Here is an 18,968-nt window from a genome sequence, read left to right as displayed (position 1 = left end):
CTCTGCTCTAAGACTCCATAGTCAGGGTATATTGAAGGAAGGCATGATAGTAGCATAAGCGAAAGTATCCTAGCTAACACAGGCAACAGTAGCACAGAAGAAATATGTTTAATATGGATTTGCAAAAAAAAAATCCTGCAGGGAATCCATGTATAAGTTTTGGTTGCCACCACATGCCAAAAATTTGTGCTTCTGCATCTTCATCACAGCTATACCCAGAGCTATCATTCCAAAACTACCGTAGGTAAGCTCACACAGTTAACATCATTACTTCACTGTACACAATGTATACTAAAATGTATCCTATTATATTACATTGTATGCAATTACATTTCCATTATATTTCCATTGTATGGAAAATATTCCATTATATTCCATTACATGGAAAAAATTCTACATGGTTAACCATTAGGCCCAATAGTTAGTCTAAAAGATCACTATATATTACCTAGTCACAAAATATTGAATTCCTGCAGCATCCCATGTTTTCTACTCCTATAATCCAAAGTAGGAAATAGAGAGATGAGAACCCCGATGTACTTTGAAGACATAGGATATTTTTATATTTTTATTACCATGGTGTACCAGTAAACTTCTTGGTCTTTTGTTGCAAAGAGAACTCACACACATGCTCAAAATAAAAGCAAAGACCCCTTGGGAGATCATAATAGGCATATGTCTTCAATATAACAGAGGCTGGAATTTTGGATAAGCAAATTACAGCTGCTGCACAAAGGTGAAGTTGTTTAAAACAGATAGGTGTTTAAAAGAGATAGGTGCAATGCTCAGAAAACCCAGCCTTCAGATTTCCCCAAATACAGCGTATCTATACCACAGCCTCCATCACAGAGCTTGACTAATCAATATAGCATCCTACCTAAGTTCACAAATTGTACCGTGCCTATCAGCATGTTATATTTAGTGGGTTAAGACTAAGACTTAGCTCATCAGAACAGGAATGCAAGTCAAATAAACAGCATGAATGTTCTATAAGGTAAGAGAGGAATGTTAAAATACATTCTAATATCATTTAATATTTTTGCATCCTTTCAGCACAGATAAAATGGAACAGCCCAAAGGACAGAATAGATACTATGTGCCATTGTCTGACAGCCATGAACAAAAAAATATTCAGCCAAACCAGGAAAATGACGAAAGGACATAACAAAGTACTGAGGAACAGGAAAATGGTTGTATTGGGGTTTTTGGGGGTTGTAGAGGACTTTATTCTGTTTTCTCATGTATGATTGAATGGCATTATAAGATTCAGCGGGATTAACCAGGATTCCTGTAAGGAGGCTAGAAAAAAATCACCTAAAGCTGACATGCTTACAAGACTCACTACAAAAATCTTAATGTGTACTTCTAGATCTCTGGCTGTTAGGAACAAGGGGGAGAGAAAAGACAATTTTGAAAGCATCTCCAAGGAAAGTTTTATTCACTGACAAATGAATTAAGATAGTCAAGAACAAGGCATGTTCTTCCAGACAATGAACTTTCATACATGGAGTTACTCAATGATGCTCTTTGAAAGTCATATTTTTCTTTATAGCAAATTAGTTTGCAAGTGCAAACAAGCCTTCAGATACCTTACAGGGAATTTGTGAGACTCTTCTCATTACTGTTCATGAAGTCCTCTCAGACTCCAAGATAACAGAGTTTACAGATGAGTAAAAAAATGTTCCATCACTGTATTGGAAAAGCCTTTTTTACTGACACCTAAGAAACAGCAGACCGCTTTGTATGTGTGTAAGTTATCCCATTTATCTTAGCTCAGAAAACCCATGTAAAGCTAAGCTGAATTCAGGGGATCTGGTTTTTAGCCTCCACACTCAATCTTTTCTCTACTGAATCTGGAATAGTCCAGATATGATACCTGTGATGTATACAAAAAAAAGGAGGTTTCAATATGACAGTAAGCAAAAGATAATGATGCTAATGGGTGCTACTACTGGGAAATATAGTGGAGTATAGGATAATATTACTGTAGAGTAGATCCTAGTACAGGAAGGCTGAAGAGATAGCAGGAGAGCTTAAGAAATCAGGTGGATAAATGATAAAATAACAAATAATGTTCCTTGCACCAGCCTCTCCTAAAGCAGATATAAATCCATTTTCTTGTCTTGGAGTAGGCAGCTCTCTGTCATTGCACACAAAACCAGCCGGCTGCTAATGTGAACATACCATTTAACTGCCATGAAAGTTTAAGCAGAGGTTGGGAAAAGAAACAGGAGCAGAAATTCCTTCCTTTTCATGAATGATTTCATCATCTAAAATTATTTTTCATTCCAGGTAGAAGCAGAACTCAAAATATCTCTAAATCCTCCTCAAATAAAGTACCAGTCACTTCTAATCTATGTAAGAAGACAGTCTTTGAACTATTAGCTCTTCCTGTAAAGACATAGGCTTAGAGGGCTATTAAAAGCTCAGGTACTTCAGCTGTCCATCAGCCCATAAAATAAGTAGCTGGAGAGGTTTCAACTGAAAACCAACTTTGTAAATAGGAGCTCCACTGGAGGTTGTTAAAACAAACCCATCTTGGCAAAAGTGTTTCAATTTCAATAGATTAAAAAAATTTTAAGAAATTCATCAGAAGTTTTCTAGCCAGCTTTTAACACCTTTAAAATCTCATTAGACACTCAGAGTTTGGTCAAAGCTAATCACCACAGCCAGCAAATTCCTAAAGGCACTAAAATATTGTCTACACACACAAAAAGCCATTGTTTCCCAAGCAGTTGTTTGTCTTGCCTTGTCTCTGTCTTTCTCTTACTACAGCATGCAGTTCCTCTCAGAAGAAAGATTTCACCTTTTCTGTTTACTGTGAAGATTATGAATATTTTAGTAGCAGCAGCCATCTCTACCTCAGGTCAGGGTAAGGAAGAACATGAGTAAGACCTCCTAGGGCTGCCAGACTCCTTCCAAAACTTCATGTCTTGGAGAGACACTCTAAGGCTGACAATATCCCAAAGGAGTAGTGAGGAAATGTTGAGTTTTGAACTTATTAACCTTGGTAATACCACTTCCAAGATCTTCCTAGTATCACACAGTAGAAAAAAAAACAAACTGGAGGCCCCTTGAGCTGTCATTTCCATTTCATTTCTAACCTTTGGAAGGATCAGAGTTAGTGTTCACTGGAGCCTTAGTGTGTCATTTCCTGTTTGTTCACCCAAGATGACCCCATGTTTGCATTTTCCATGAGGTTGCTCCCAGGCTGAGCTATCAGGAGGTGTTAGCTCAGAAAGCTACGTGGCTGTAGAAGGCTCTTGAGAGGGAACAAGCTGACATCTACCCTTGAGCAGCTGTTGCCAGCTACTTTATTCAAGTTTCTACAAATCAGGGACTTTTATTAAGAGGTCATATTCCCTTGAAAAATCTGCTGGTCCTGGCCACCTCATCCCACCTGAGAAAGTGGTCAATTCCTCATGAGGAAAATAAGTGAAAAAAGTACCAATCTATCATCTACTACTAGCAAGAAATATCTTTCAGTCATGGGAGAATTGTCCATGATAGTGATGGGAAAGGTGAAGAAGCAAGGAAACTGGATCATAAGACAATGGATTTTCTGGAGGAGAAGGGGACAGGGTTTTCATTCTGCCTGTGATGTTGCTAGAATGAGACAATGCACTGTCCAGTGAAAATGGCAATGGAAACACTCCTTGTGTAATCACATGGGTCAGGAACTGGTGGTTTGTCCATAAATGACTTCTCCAAAGAAGTCTAAAGAACTGTTCTGTACCTGCCCTTTCTATGCCTTAGAATGATCCCATCCTCAGGATGATATCATCTTTTTTGATGGACCCACATTAGTGTTTCACAAGATTAAAGTTGAACCTCCTGAAAAACAGTTGACGAATGTTTCTTGTTACCAAAGGCCTGGTTAAATCAACACTTTTTTGCAGAAAAGACTGATTGAGTGGAATTATCCATCTGGATACCTGAAAGGAAACATCTCATGAAATACCTAAGCAACTCTTTTGTGGAGATACTGCACTGTTCTTTGGGAGAAGAAGTCCAAGCAGACAGCAGTATCCACCAGGGAGGAGAGGGGGGAAAAAAAAAAAAAAAAAGGTTTAAAAAGCCTGACCTACAATTCCCATGAGGTTCAGTAGGACTTAAAATTAGTTTTAAACTCAAACATTTCAGCTTTTCTGAAGTACTAGCTGTCAAAAAGTCAATGCTTTTTATTTTAACAATATAATCTTTTCATTTATATGTTGTATGGATGCAGGGTAAAACTATGGAATTTCCTGCACTGTGAGGTAGAACCCCGCACAAACTACCAATCCATCCCACTTAAGCACAACAGCAGCATTTACCTGTACACTTGTGAAGAGAATCTCCATACCCCGGGAACCAAGGAAAGTCTCCCTGCCTAGCTGGATGTTGGTGATGTGCTTTAGGCAGAGCAGGAGACCCCTACGAATATAAATGTAGTTGTTGGAGACATCATTGTGATGCCAGTCTTGATAGAGTCTCAGCAATCCTTCCAGGTAGCCTCCATTCACTGCCCGTCGGCTATTAGACTCTGAAAATTAAGAGAAAAGGATGAATTAAACTCTTTCCACTACTCACACTGTTTGATAACCACACGGCTTCTCAGTGCTCAAACTCAGATGGTACCAGTTAAAAAAATTTTTAATTTTTTTTCTTTTTACAATTTAGAATGTTGTTATTTACTAGGCATGAGCTAGGCTCTTGGAATTGCACATAAAAAAAAAAAAAAGCAGTCTCTTTCCTGTCTAAGTGGAAATGATTGCTCCAGAACCCTCCAGATGAATCAAACCATGTGTGGGGAAAGGGCAGAGCCCATATCTCCTTCCAAATGCTAATAAACTTAATTCTGATTACAACACTAAGAGAATTCCAGAAACTAAAAAAGCTTGTGAGGAAAGAGAAAAGCTAAAGAACAGTAACATTAAGTTGACAGCAGGTCATGTAATCTTTACATAGTGCTGTACTTCAGTTCTGGGAGAACACCTTGCTGAGATCAACAAATCCAGAAACCTGGTAGTTGCACAATCCTGTCACAGTCAGCAAAATTATGTGTAACTTCTAAATGTATTCCCACACTTACCTGTAAAATGAGAGCCGTGAATCAAATTACTCAAGAAACCCACAGTATTTAAAATTAACAGAATAACATGAGCAACAGCAGTTTGGGCTTCTTTTCTGTTGCTTTCTGGTTCTGAGATTTTAAAGGCCATATTCAGGTCATGTTTAAAGGCTTTACTACATGAACAAGAAAATAAGAGATACGTATTTAAAATATATGTTTAAAAAAATTAACTTTATAAAAACATAAGAGGAAAGCTGCAATATTTCCTTAACCATGTAGCTCCACGATATCAGACTAAAAAGAGAAGATTATAAAACTTGTGATAAAATACACATACTGCTAAGTATTCTAAAACACATCCCTTCACCCATTGCCATCCTGAAGCCATATCAGACTCTAGAATCCCTCTCCTCAAACCAACGCTGCCTAAACATATTTTCCTGACTGGTCCTGACATTCTTTGCTGTGACACACATTAAAAGCTGTCAGGAGCTCAGTAATCAACCAAGGAGCCAGGTAGCATACGTAAGACTGGAGCTCAGCTCCCTGAATACCAATGAGCATTTGCAGATCACAACAGATGGCTCTTGGTAGGGGTTCTCCAGAGCTAGTAGGCTCCAATTCATTTCCAGTTCATTAAAAAAAATAGCCAACCCTCTCACACCTGGAATGTTAAAATCATCAGTGGGGACTTACTGGACAGGAGAAGCAGATAGAGATTAGGAGAGAGAACAGAAAGGCATAAGGTGTTGCGTGAAGAAAATCGGTAACAAGGGAAGCCATGGAGAGAGTAAGCAGGAAGCAGCTAGTAATCAGCAAACCTCAGTCCTAGTGATGAAGTAGACTGAGGTATTGGAAAGGGGAAGGAAGTCACCTGAAGTCCTCTCAGTCTTCTCTCTGCAGTACATTAGCAAACCCTTACCTGGAACCGGGATTGGAGGGTAGCTCTGCTACCTGGTCTCGTCCTGCAATTTTCTCTACCATTGGCACCACAGGGCAGGCAAACACCACCACCAGACCAGTTTTCCAACTCATTTTAATTCTGCTCTGCATCTTCACACCATCCTGTTGACATGCCTCCACAATGACCTGCTGGTCCCACAGCTATTTCAGTCCTACACAGCTCTGCGCAGTCTCCTACACCTTAGACCGAGTCCTCTGTAGCACTTTATCACCTTGTTTTTAACCATCTCACACTAACCCTGCCAGAACATCTTGTATTTTGGGGCTCAGGGATTGTCAGCATGTAGAAGGTCATCCTTCTCCTTTGATCTTCACTCTACGTTTCTTTTTTCTATTTGACTTTCTGCAAGAAAACTTTAATTGCTTCAGAATCCCTTATCAATCCCAATGATTTTATTCATGATTTCCCGTTAATCCTCAACCAGCTGTCATGTTTACCAACGTGCAGGATGACTAACCCCTTAAATCAGTCAATCTTCCTTGAAGAATTACTCAGGAAGCTCTGTAAAAGTCGATAACTATATAAAACATGACCAGAAGAAGAGAGTCAGAGAGTGCAAGGGAGGGACAATTTGGATCAGAGTCAGAGCTTCCCTGAAATGTTCAGAGGCAGATGAAATTGGACTAGACCGAGGGATTTATAGCCCCTAGCATTCAATGCTTGAAGTCTAAGATTTCTGTGTCAATATCAATAGGACAAGGGAAATATTGAAAAGCACTATGGGTAAAGCGGCTTGGGGAATTTATTTTAAAAAAAATAAAAAGAGAAGAAAAAAGAATCCTCACATCTTTCAAGACAGATTTCCACATTGGGATTCCAGCTCCACAGGGACCAGAACACACAACTGTCCCGTGCCTCAATTTTATCATTGGATGAAAAGCATGGAGGAAGTTGAGCAAAATAACGTCACTATTTGTTTCCCCTCGTGTTTTCTGTAGTACTTACCACCTTTAAGATCAAAACAGTTGCTATGAAAAGTGAAGCTGAGATAGCCTGTTCTGCAAGGAGATGGAAGAGGCAGAACAATAGTTCCCTCAGCACTTTGATCAGAAGCAATGAGAACTACTTGCTGAAGGGGCAAAGAAAGCATTCATTTTGTTTCTCCTGCCTGATTTAATTGATTCTCCTCTGCTCTTGTGTTGTCAGTGTTTTTCTTATTTTCTTCCATTTTTTTCAGTTGTATAGTCAATAAAGTAGCAAATAAATGAAGGAGGAAGGATGCCAAGATTTCCAGAAGGCAGAATGGAAAAAGAAGGCCTCTCCACCTGTCTCCGTCTGTTGGTCTCTCCATTTAGGGATGCACCTGCATGGGTATCTATCTATATTTTGGCACAAATACATATGGTGGAAATTAATCGTACAGGTACAAGCAGCACTGCACAGATTTGTAGGCAGCAAGAACCACCCCCTCCTGGAGTGAGCATGCATGATCTGTATGGTAAGTGGTAAAATGTCCTATGCCTTTTGACCCTTTTGCTGTTATTCTTTTTGTTAGTCCCTTTTCCTTCTCCCTGGATATGGCCAGTGTTCAGTGGAAATGGAAGTTCTCCTTCCACACAGCTTTCAGAAGTGCCCAGGAAGAAGTGCTTCCTATTTTGATTTATGCTTGGTCTGTCTTCCTAATCTTATTCTGGCATCTCTGACAGAGGAACGCTGTCTTCATCACCTTCCCCAAACCTGTCACTGGCATACTATTTTCTTTTCAAGAGTTTCAATTCTGCCTGCAGAGGCTGGGATGGGTGATAAGGGAATGTATTCTTAGTTTCACACACTTCTGGAACTGACCCTCCACTTCTGGCTTCCAGGGCAGTGCTGTTAACCAGTGAAAGTTTAAGCACTGCAGCACAGAGTATCTGGCCTGAATAATCTGTGCAGTTATCCAGCAACTTTTTGCATGGATGCACAGCCATCATGCGGAAGCATCAAATGATTAAAAGATGCATCTAAATTAGCAAGGGAAACACACTACAAAGAAATCTCCAGTTTTGACAGAATTCTGATTTTGTGCTGGGGACAAGGACAGACTCTAAAGCCAGGGTTTCAGTCTAGTAGATAAGAGTCTTATGACTGCCAGTGTTTCTGTGGACATTCCTGAAGCCCTCCTCACATTCCAGGCCACTTTGAAGCGTTTACCAGGAACACAGGGACCACTGGAAAACACACAGCATATTTAATCACAAAACTGACTTACAGTCAAGCTGAAATATGATGAGCAGTGTACTGCTTACCAGGCAGAACAAAGAGATATTTATCTTTCTGCCTATCTGCTTAAATCTCTTTGTTGATGCTACTCAGCTGATTCATTATGCTAAGAACATACATTGCTACAGTTTGGAGATAAGAAAGCTCTGCTAAATTAACCCTATGGCCCCTAAAGGAGTGAAAGGAATAAGAAAGTCTCCAACTTCCCCACTCTGCTCTAGTGATTGCCTCTTGGGAATAAAAGAGGCAAGATATCTCCTAAAGCCAAGAGAAAACATCTATTGTATTCAGTCATTGAGAGGCCATTTTTGCTAGAGATAAGTATGAAGGTTCCTTATAGAAACAAAATGGATTGTCCCATGGAGAAACCTAGTCACCCATCAAGTGCTGGGATGAATTCAGACCCAGTGGGCTCTACAGTTCCAGCAAGAAGCTGGTATTAGTTCAATTCTTGTTGGAAGCCAAAAGAGTGCTGTGATTGTGTCCTGTAAACTCCAGAGTCCAGGCATTTGTTTAAGCATTTAGGATAGATGTATAACACTGGCACAAAGATAGAGAACACAAGCAGGATTTGCTAGCAACTACAACCACCATGTTTTGCTCCTAGACCAGGAATCAGCCACAAGCTTAGCTTCAGTGCAAGAACAACTCATTCTTTCTACTCCAAAATATTTGTTTTAGTTCCAGGTGTTGGCCAATTGAGTGGCAGCCATACCAACTGTAGCATGACATGGCGATTCTTTTCTAACATGCCTTTGTTATATTGTTCATATGTAAAAATTAAGAAAGAGCAAGCCAAGCCCTTCTGAATCTTTTGAACTCACCCCAGAAGGAAATGGATTTTCAAAAAAGTTTCCTTTCTTGCCTTTATTTTTCAGTTTTACAGCATCTTCTGGTTGTAACTCAACAGAAAGCTGGAAATCCACAAAAAATACTTCTTGCACAAAATTTCCAGCTTGATTTTTCCGAACAAAGTGGTTTGAAAGAGTTCAAATAAGGATGCTAGGATTTGGAAGATTTCCTTAAATTCAGCCACTGAATTTTCTGAAGCCAGATCATCACTGGAGGCACAAACACTGCCCATGCCAAGACAAAGGCAGTAAACAATCACTATTAAGGATGTCGGAGAATAATGCAGCTCCTCCATACTTTAGTTCCATTGTACTCACCCTGAGGAGCAGAACAGTGGGAAGCTGCCATGCCCCAGGAAAGGAAACCAACCTTTTTCTCTAGAGAACTGAGTTACTTTCAGTTTGGGATATGCCTATGAATGAAGAGCAGTCTTGAGAAAGGGAATATAAAGGACATTCAAAAATATTTTTCCCCCCCATAAAGTGGCTCTCAAAGAGATAAATTTAAAAATATAGAATCAAAACTATTTGCATTTGGAAATTCAAAAGAAAGGATAGACATAGAACTTGTTTTAGATTATTATGAAAGAAAATATTTGCAAAATTCAGCTCTGATCACAATAACCTACAAGCTACGATCATAGCTTTGAGACTAGACTGATAACGGAGTTTGCCTCCAGAGGTGGGTATGGAAGTCTTAAACTGATCGTGAGAAATTGGTACCTGGCAAAATATTAGGCAAATCAGACATCGTGCTGTTGGCTACAGGAACTGACATGGTTAAAGCGTGGGGCTGTTTTGACACAAGATCAAAGACCTGTGTCAGTAGATCCATTGCAGAGCATAATGAATTCAGACATAGAGGCTGCAGGTCTGTCAGAAATCATAATGTGATTATGTGCTAGAACATCGGGTTTTGTTTCTTGCCCCTCCTTGATGCCAGCATGAAAGAAAAAGAATGACACTGATTATTTTATCCTGCCAGCCACAAGATATAACCCTTATGCTTTGATGAAAAAAAAGAGCAGGTGAAAGGTTAAATAAGGGTTAATTGATGGAAGATGAGGAGGAAAGAGCAGGAAATAAGAGATGAAAGGCTGAGGGGGAAAAAGAAAGCAAGAGGATAAAGAAGACAAAAAGAAGAAGGAAAAGGTACAGAAAGAGGGGGGAAAGGCCATTGGCAATAACCGCTGTTAGCACACAGAATTGTCTTGATGAAATAAGCATGATCAGGGGGTCACCACAACCTGTCTTTTTAAATTGCTTATTACAATTTTACTAGGCAAGCATTGCAACAAGGGTCCTGCCCATTTCTGTAGCCCTTTCCTTCAATATCCGCTGAGCAAATGCCTCTGAGATCAGCTCTAGCTAATTTCCTTAAAGACATGCAAGCTGCTAATTCTGGGAAGTACAGATAGTCAGGAATAACAAATACAACCAAAATTAGATTAAAATAACCTGCTGATAAACAAATTATCCACCAAAAATAAGTATTGGATTAAGCACCAGTGGGAGTGGGGATCCCTATAACATCATCGCCATCGTGTGGCTGGAGGTGCCCAGCGGCAGTGTCCTGTTTGGGCCACCACACTGCCTTCATTCAGCCTGCAAACCCCCAGATATACACTTGACTGCACTTACGTATCAAGTATCCAGTTTTCTTTCACTCCCTCAAAACTGATAATCCTTTGCCTGTTTTATTTTGGGGGGCTGAATTCACTATAAGCATTAGACCCCACGGCTAAGAGCAACATGGAGGGCAGTCCTTGCCTTCTATTGCTGCTCAAACAGGCTCTAGCTGGGGTATGCCCTCTCCACACCTGGACCTCTCACAGGTAAAGAGGGCTTAGTGATGAGCTCCTCAGGCCTTAAGACAGAACTGGAGCAAGATATGGAGACAGATGTACAGAGGAGAAGTAGAACAAAGCCAAAGGAGGCTGGAAAGAAGTAAGAAGTGTACCCTGGGATGGAGAGAAGAGACTCTGGGAAGGATGATGTGCCTCATCCCACCTCAGCTGGTCTATAGCTATAGGTATCTACCCCCCCGGGCTGTAGTAAACATCTAGAAATTGAAGAAAGAAGTATGGACAGGTGTCACACTGGAAAGCTTGGCTAACACCCAAGAGAAGAGTAAAAAACTCCTGATGCTCTCATTGCACTTCAGCACCATTATAGATATTTACCAAGCAACATTGATTCTGCCTGTATAATAATGTGGTTCTGTCAGAGGGAGTTAACAGCATGGTGGTGAGACAACAGATATAAATAAAAACAGTAAGGCAATGAGGGAAGAACTTGCTGCAAGCTGCTTTCTATATGCACGTGGGCATGGAAGGTGGAGAAGAGCAACTGGGAGAGTAGCATGCAAGGATTGGTAAAGTACTCTGGGATGCTTTTAAAGAGATAAGTCAGGAGTGAGAAACCAGATGATGGTCAGCGAAGAAACATTTTCTCCATACCAGGAACCCAAGCTTCCACTGTTAGAAAGATGTGGCACTGTTGTTAGAAGGGACCTAAACGTCTATTCCTCCATTATTCACCATCTCTATGACTATCACTGATTTCCATTATGCACATGGGAATGGGACAGCCAAGGTCACTCGTCTTGCACTGGGTTTCCAAATATTTCTTCCCTGATGTGAAGCACAAGTTTGTAATGTCCCATCACTTATTTCTTTGACAAACTTATACTTTCCCCTCTGAAATGCACCAGCAACAATTTCCCAGGTACAGCTGGAGCAATAATTTTTTTTTTTACACTGATGCCTTTTTTTTCCAGATGCACCTGTTAAGTGGGCATTTAGCATCAGCTTCTGTTAGGAAAGAGACAGAGGCCAAAAATTTTCTGGCCAGCCCTTGGCTTTGCAGGTGGACAATGTCTTAAGTAGAGCTTAAGAAAGCCTGAGGAGCTGAAGAGGTTTCCAAATCCATGAGGGGGACACACTGCCATCTGCCTGCTCCCTTCAAAACTACTGTCTGTTTTCCTGCTGCGGCTCACTGCCAAAAGCAAGAGGGACACCTTCCCTCCAGCATAACTCCATGTATAACCGTAACCCTTGTGATTACTTTGGGCTGAAGCACTTAAGCATATGTCAGCCCTACAGGGAGACTCTTAAGAATGGGTGTGTTCTTATCCTGTCTCTTTTATAGCCTTCATCCCCAGCAAAATTGAATCTTACCACCATCTCCCAGCACATAGGTTACTGCAAGTCTCCAAAGTTCACAATAATCCATCCAGCAATTCAGTACTGTAGCACATTCCAGGATTCCTGCCTCCCATTTAGTTTGTAACCCATCTAAAACATTCTAAAGGGCTTCTGTGTGCTTTGTTGTGTACAGTTTCACCCCTTGTCTTCATAAGCAACTTTCAAGTGCTGTAGCATTCACCAGATTTTATTTTTAACTTTGTAAAAACCCCTGCACTGTTCAAAAGCACGAAGGTCATGGGCATAAATAAGTAAACTGTGACAAACAAAGCTGTCCTGATGCAATCATGAAAAAGAATTCAGTTCTTTTCCACCTGTGGTAAGTTTACCTCTGGAAGAAGCAGAGCTGTTTTACACATCTCCTAACCCACACCTCCCAAAAGGCACTGCCTGCTCATTTGTATGCAGCTACCAGAGCACAGTCTACTCCAGAAGTCTGGAGCTTCTCATGTCCTGAGCCACAGGACAAGGAGAAAACTAAAAACATTCTTGACCACTCTATATCAGACTGCAGAAGACATCAGAAAACAGAGTTCAAGTTGACTTGTGGGCTATGGTACTCTATTTGATTGCACAGCATTGGCACCATTTCCCAAGTCGCAGTTCCAGTGCCTCAAAAGAGCATCAGCTGAAAATAGACCATGTGTTTTCCTAAAGTCACTTTTCCATGTAAACAGTAGCAGGTGTTGCTCCAACAAAGTTGTTGGGTTGTGAATGATAAAGGAGAAAAGGACACACAACCGCAAACTGGGAAGGCTGTCTCCAAATGAAGAAATGTCTCTTCCCAAGCAATGCTTTTTGCAGTGGTCAGCAGTACAAGTGACTATGAGAACCTTTATCTGTAGATCACAGTGATCAACCAGTGTGACAGAGTACGGGCTGCTTTGCTCAGACTAAATTCTCATTGGAATTCATTTTTTGTAACTTCTGAAACAACCAACCAGAATGATTGGTGTGTTCTTCCAGTACTGGAAACCCTCTAGGTACTTCCTAAAGCACAAAAAGCATGAAACACCAACAAAGATGCCTTCACAACCTAAATTGGCTGAGAAGAGTCATACAGAAAATTTCTAAGAGTTAATGGCTTTAAAAACAAACAAACAAAAAAACCTTACCTCACTCCAGGAGGAAGAGGGCTGGCAGAATTTGGAGTTGAATCCAATCCTTTTAGATTCCCTAGATGATCTTCAGCTTCTCCCCCAACTTTTACAACAAGTGTTTACAACTCCCCAGGAAACTATATTTCACCGTTTCCCTTGGTAATTAGTCCTCCACTTCTGTACGCTGTTCTCATCTCTAGACCCAAGGCAAGCCTCCAGGTAGAAAATTTACCCTATAAATATCTTGGGACAACAGAATTTCACTTCCTGTTCTTAGTACTTACCATAAAACAGGAGTGCAGGAGAAAAGCTCGAGCTGCCTGATGAGCTTTCAGCTCCTGCTCCACTTTTTCTAGCCTTCTCTGTAAATTGCTTTCTACTCTGAAGGCTAATTTTGCTTTTGTATTGCAAGCAACTGTGGCATAGTCCTACAAATCCCTTATTAAGATTTAGTGCCTAAACCAGAAGGTCTTTCCTTGTTGCAATAATGTGACCTTTAAATCTAGGCAGCAAGGTTAATACTGAGGCATTATTTCAGAATTCATCATTTGAGCTGATGCAACTCAGACACGATTCCCATTGCAGCATGCTCATTTAAGCACTGCTTCCAGGGCTACAATTTTTCACAAATGCATTTATTCCTAATGCTATGAAAAGGAGAAGGGAGAGTGGAAGGGGGGAGAAAGGAGGGAGAGAGAGACGGACAATACACTATTGTGATTTATTGTAGAGTAGATTGTCTGCAATAGTAGAGTGCTCTTTCTTAATCAAAGCTTTATTAAATTCTGGTAATAAAAAAACTGAGCATTTTCAGATGGGATAAAGGCAAAAAAGGGGTAGCACGCTCATTTCAGGAGCAGTCACACCAACATTGTGTGATTGAGAGTCCACATTAAGGTCTTCAACACCCCCAACCAGCTGGCGCAAACGTTAAGCACAGCTTGCCACAGCAGGGTTATACCATAGCAATCACTAGGTCTCACCCCGTCTCCACATTATCAGACATGAAAAGCTTGCAATGAAGAATAAGGTCTTTTCTTTTGGAGTACAGAGGTTTTCCAAGCCTTTACCAATGGCATCAGTGTTACCAGGTAAGCACATAGTACAACAGTACCACAGGACAGACAGGTCCTGGCCCCACTCTCCAGCGGCACTGGAACAGAGCAATAAGCATTGGTTGCTGGCTGGAGATGTTCCCCACTTCTTCCACTGTACTAAGCCCCAGGACAACCACTATTCCCCAAATACTCAAAATAAGGGTCTAATTTGGCTCCCTCAACAGCTTGCTCCCTGGGATCTAGAGCACCATCTCTCGTAGAGCTGTGAGTCCACAGAGCCATGGGGCTCCAAGAATCATAGCTAGACATATGGGAAACTACTGCATTACCGCCTCTCTTGTCTAAGAGGTGCTCTTTGGGACTGAGGGAGGAGGGGATACCAAGGGAGAATAAGGTTCAACAGGATCATTTTGAGCAGCAGCACAGCACAGAAAGGAAAATCAGAAAGAATAGGAAGAGAAAAAAGCTTACTTGATTTCAGCAAAGCTGCCAGAGCCTCAATGGCTGCCCTGGGGAAAAAAGAGAAATGGAGAAATAACGTCAATTTCTTCGATAATTTTTGTAACCTTCATCTTCAGTCTTCTGGGCCAGGTTTCCCGGCTGGTCTAAGTTGACAGCTTATGGTGAACTTTGACAGAACTGCAATGTTTTACACCAGCAGAGGATCCAGTCACTGTAGCTGACTCAGGTATTCTAAAAGACCATTAGCCCTCTAGCTTTAGTGTTACACTGATTTGTAGTGACCATTAAATTTAAAGCAACACCCACATATCCAAAGTAATGAAGCAAGTCTTTGAACTGCTGCCCCAGAGCTGCTTCTTTATATCAGACACTCAGCACATGCCCACTCCAGACACCAGTGCTTCTATCTACATCAGTAGATGATAACTTCTGCATCAAGCTGAGTGGACATGGACATCCATGTCAGTATTTCCAGACAAATTCCACTTCTTTCTCCCTTTTCTTAAAACAAGCTTCACCCCCATCCTCCCTCCCACCAGCTTCAACTGAAAAGAAAATTTAATTTCTGTTATAACAATGTCTTGTTTTCCAGTGGCATGTAAAGGTCCCCACTCAGATCAGAACTTGTAAGAAAGATGCTAAAGCTCTGTGGTAAGACTGCTTGCCCCATGGAGGTTAGACTGTAAGTAGCTAGAGGGGAGAGATACAGAGAGATTTCTGTTGACCTTCTGCATCATTACAAGACGCAGGTAAGCAACTCAACCTGTCGAGTCAGCATAGCGCTGGTTTGAATGGAAGCTGGTCACTAACATTTGCAGCTTGAAAAGCTGAACAGAGGCATCCTTGCTCCCCACCATCTGGAGGCAAGTTTCTTCGTGTGATATAATCTCCATCCCACTAGCCCCACAGGAGACTTTTTTTTGGTCACGTTCTGCTGGAACAAGAAGATCCATGTTCTAACCTGGCTTACTGCTGTGAAGTTTCAAGGGCCTACAGTTGATTGAATAAATACAGCTACAAAAGCTTCCATGCCGAAGGATTCCTTAAAACGTAATCTCTTTACAAACCAATCCCCAAATAAAAACTTATTAACTTCCATATTGAGCCAATTATCATCCTGCAGCAAAAAAATACATATTTTTGTCATCAGCCTGCTCTTCATTGCGTGTCCTAACAGCAGCTGAGACTGAGAAAGCGTCAAGAGCTTTTTCTTGGTGATGTTGGGTTGACATCCCTATCTAATGCCATTCATTCATAATTGAACTCTGTCAGAGTTCAACAGCATTACAAACTGCAGAAGAAACATACAAATACAAACAGAACAGGAAATCAGTAGCCAGAAATCCCACCAATCATGCTCTCATTGCTTCTTTAACTGCACCTAAACAGCAGTCATTCAGCTGGTGGGAGGAATACTGTCATCCACAAGCTATTCAGCATGCTCAGAAAAACGGATATGCTACAGCCACTGATCACTCAGTCTTTCCCCAAGGGTAAAGTTTGGGGCAAAGTAAACATTTCTAGGCAAGTTAAAATTCCATCCAGAGCTTCTCCCAAAACTTACACTCAAATATGTATCTTGTAAAGGAGACTACAGTACACATCTATGTTTGTAGGCTTAAGGTGGTGTCTCAATCACGCGCCAGAACAGCAGAGCAACAAAGGAAGGACCAGAGTGTTTCTGCCTCCAAGCAGAAGACATCTAAGGACTTCCTGTAAGCATCTAGTTTATTTTGGGGGTGCTTATGAGCACTGCTAAGTTTCAGTATTGCTACACCACTATCATAATGTCAACACTGCCAGCAAACCACCCATCAACAAAACAATCAGCAAATCTGGGTTCTCCAATACTTTTTTGGGGTCTATGAACCACATTGTATACAGGCAACTTCATTCTTCCTCAGACCTCCCAAACCATGTTCTCAGATAGTATAATCTCCTATTCATACTATCTTTGAGTCCCCATTCTCTCCAATTCCTCATCACACTTGCGCCAGAAGACCTGAATTCTTCCTGGTCATACCATAGCTGATCCTTCAACAGCCTTAACCAGCCCTGATCACTTCTCCTCTCCAGGCTTGGAGAGAGCTGGTCTGCTCTGAGTCGAGGGCTAAGGGCTATTTGTGCTTTTGATATGACCTGGTAGAACAGGTTTGCAACTGCTTGTAAAGCTGGGAAACCCAAGACTATCATATCGATGTTAGTAAATCCACCCAGATGGTACTGTGGGATGGAAAAAATTCAGACATATCCTGAAAAAAAATTAAATTAAAGGTGGTATCACCCATATCCCAGCACCACCACTCAGCAGAATCAGAAGTTTTCATAATCACCACCTACTTCTGAAGCAACATTACAGATCGGCAGCTGTAGCTAGCTAGATCTCCCACATCCCAGGCTAATAGCCTAGATACATCCTCATCTCAGCCCATGCCGTACATAGTACCGCATAAAATAAAGTGGAACCAAACTAGTACATTTCATCTCTTCAAGTACTGCAATTCATCACAAGGGTTTTGGCATAGGCAACACGCAGTGTTCTGTATGTCCTACAGCATGCACTCTACAGTTAGTCATAAGTAGGTGCAGACCCAGTAGACTAACCTCAATAGTTTGTATTGCTTTAGAACAAATTTTGAAAGGAAAAATAATTAAAGACACAAGGGAGAACTGCAAAACAGATGTAATGGGTTTAAAGGATAAAATGGACTTACCAACAGTAGATCAAGCCAGCCTAGCTTGATATCTTTCTTTGCCAAGATAACTGATTTTTCTAGACAAAGGAAATGTAGTAGATCTAAGTTGTCTGTACTTCAATAAAGCGTTTGATATGGTGCTACACTGGAAATTCTTAACCAAGCTAGAGAACATGGGGATTAGTGTAAGAATTGCAACACAAGTAAGGAACTGGTTAAAGAGGCAATGGCAGGAATTGTGCCAAAAAAAAAAAAGGGGGGGAAATTATTAGTCTGGAGGGAAGTTATGTGTGGAATTCCTCAAGGATGTTTTCAGACTGATCTTATTTTATCTTTTCATTAATGACCTTGGCACAAAAAGTCAGAGTATACTAAGAAAATCTGCTGACCATGTGAAGTCAAGAGCTGTAGCCAATAGCAGGGAGTTCAGAATATCTTTCAGGAATAACAGGATGTTCTTGAGTCCTGAAGCAATAGAAATGTGACGAAATGTGATAGCCAAAGTGCAAGGTTACACATTTAGGATTTAATAAGAATTGCTGTTACGATCAGGGGCTCATAATTTGGAAATGAGAAGGACACCCTGGATATATGAGCCCTGGAGAGGATAAGGGCAAGCATGGCCCAGCAAGGTAACAACCATGAAAAAGACACATCAGGTCTCAAGTCACTGGCAGTGGAGAAGGGAAAGCATTAGTGTTTTCATACAAGGCTTCACCTGAACAGCTGTGTGCAGTACTCAAAGAACTGTGCAGAAAAGCGCTAAGGAAATCATTATGGTAGCAGATGTATCTCACAAGGAGTCTTAAAGATCACGGTTTTGTCACCTTAGCAAAATGACAGTTAAGAGGCAACTTGATTGTTCTCCATAGACACGCTGGGTGGGGGAGAAGTAAACACTGAGGAAGGCAGAGAGCTACTTAAGCTAAAGAACAAAGTTGGCACAAGAACAAATGGATATAAAATGGCCATGAATAAATTTCAACTGGAAATTAAAGGATGGTTCTTAAGCACTGGAAAATGAAGCTCTGAAACATCCTCTTGGCAGCAATGGGACAAACAACCTAACGACTTTGAAAAGGGAGCCTGAATTGCTTATAATGGGACTGTTAGACTCTGTTGCCAATGAGGAAAGGATCTGAAAAAAGTGACCCAGGAACGACTGTAGTCCTATATCCCTACATTTTAATCATAGATTAAATGGAAATTAAATGAGAAACAGGTATTCTGAGCACAAAGTTAATTAGCAAGGCCAGAAAATAGCAGGTGCACAAGCTTAAGCTGAAAGTCCAAACAGTCTAGTAACCTGCGGCCAACAGTGGCCAAGGGAAGCGTATAAGACCACAGCAAAACCACAGTGCTAGAACTTCCAA

General features: G+C 41.0%; 1 protein-coding gene across 1 annotated transcript in view; it reads right to left on the bottom strand.

Moving 5' to 3' along the window:
* The window catches only part of AGBL1 (AGBL carboxypeptidase 1), a gene marked incomplete at both ends in the record, with an annotated part of 299,879 nt that overhangs the window by 236,602 nt on the left and 44,309 nt on the right, over positions 1–18,968 (bottom strand). The window contains 2 exons of the mRNA XM_082005308.1: positions 4,317–4,525; positions 14,909–14,946. Coding sequence (XP_081861434.1) covers positions 4,317–4,525; positions 14,909–14,946 — 247 coding nt within the window. The remainder of the gene's footprint in view (positions 1–4,316; positions 4,526–14,908; positions 14,947–18,968) is intronic.

Source organism: Phaethon aethereus, assembly GCF_964289735.1.
Source record: "Phaethon aethereus genome assembly, chromosome: 12".
Taxonomy (NCBI): Eukaryota; Metazoa; Chordata; class Aves; order Phaethontiformes; family Phaethontidae; genus Phaethon; species Phaethon aethereus.
The sequence above is the reverse complement of the archived record's forward strand: the minus strand, read 5'-3'. Positions and strand labels throughout refer to the sequence as shown.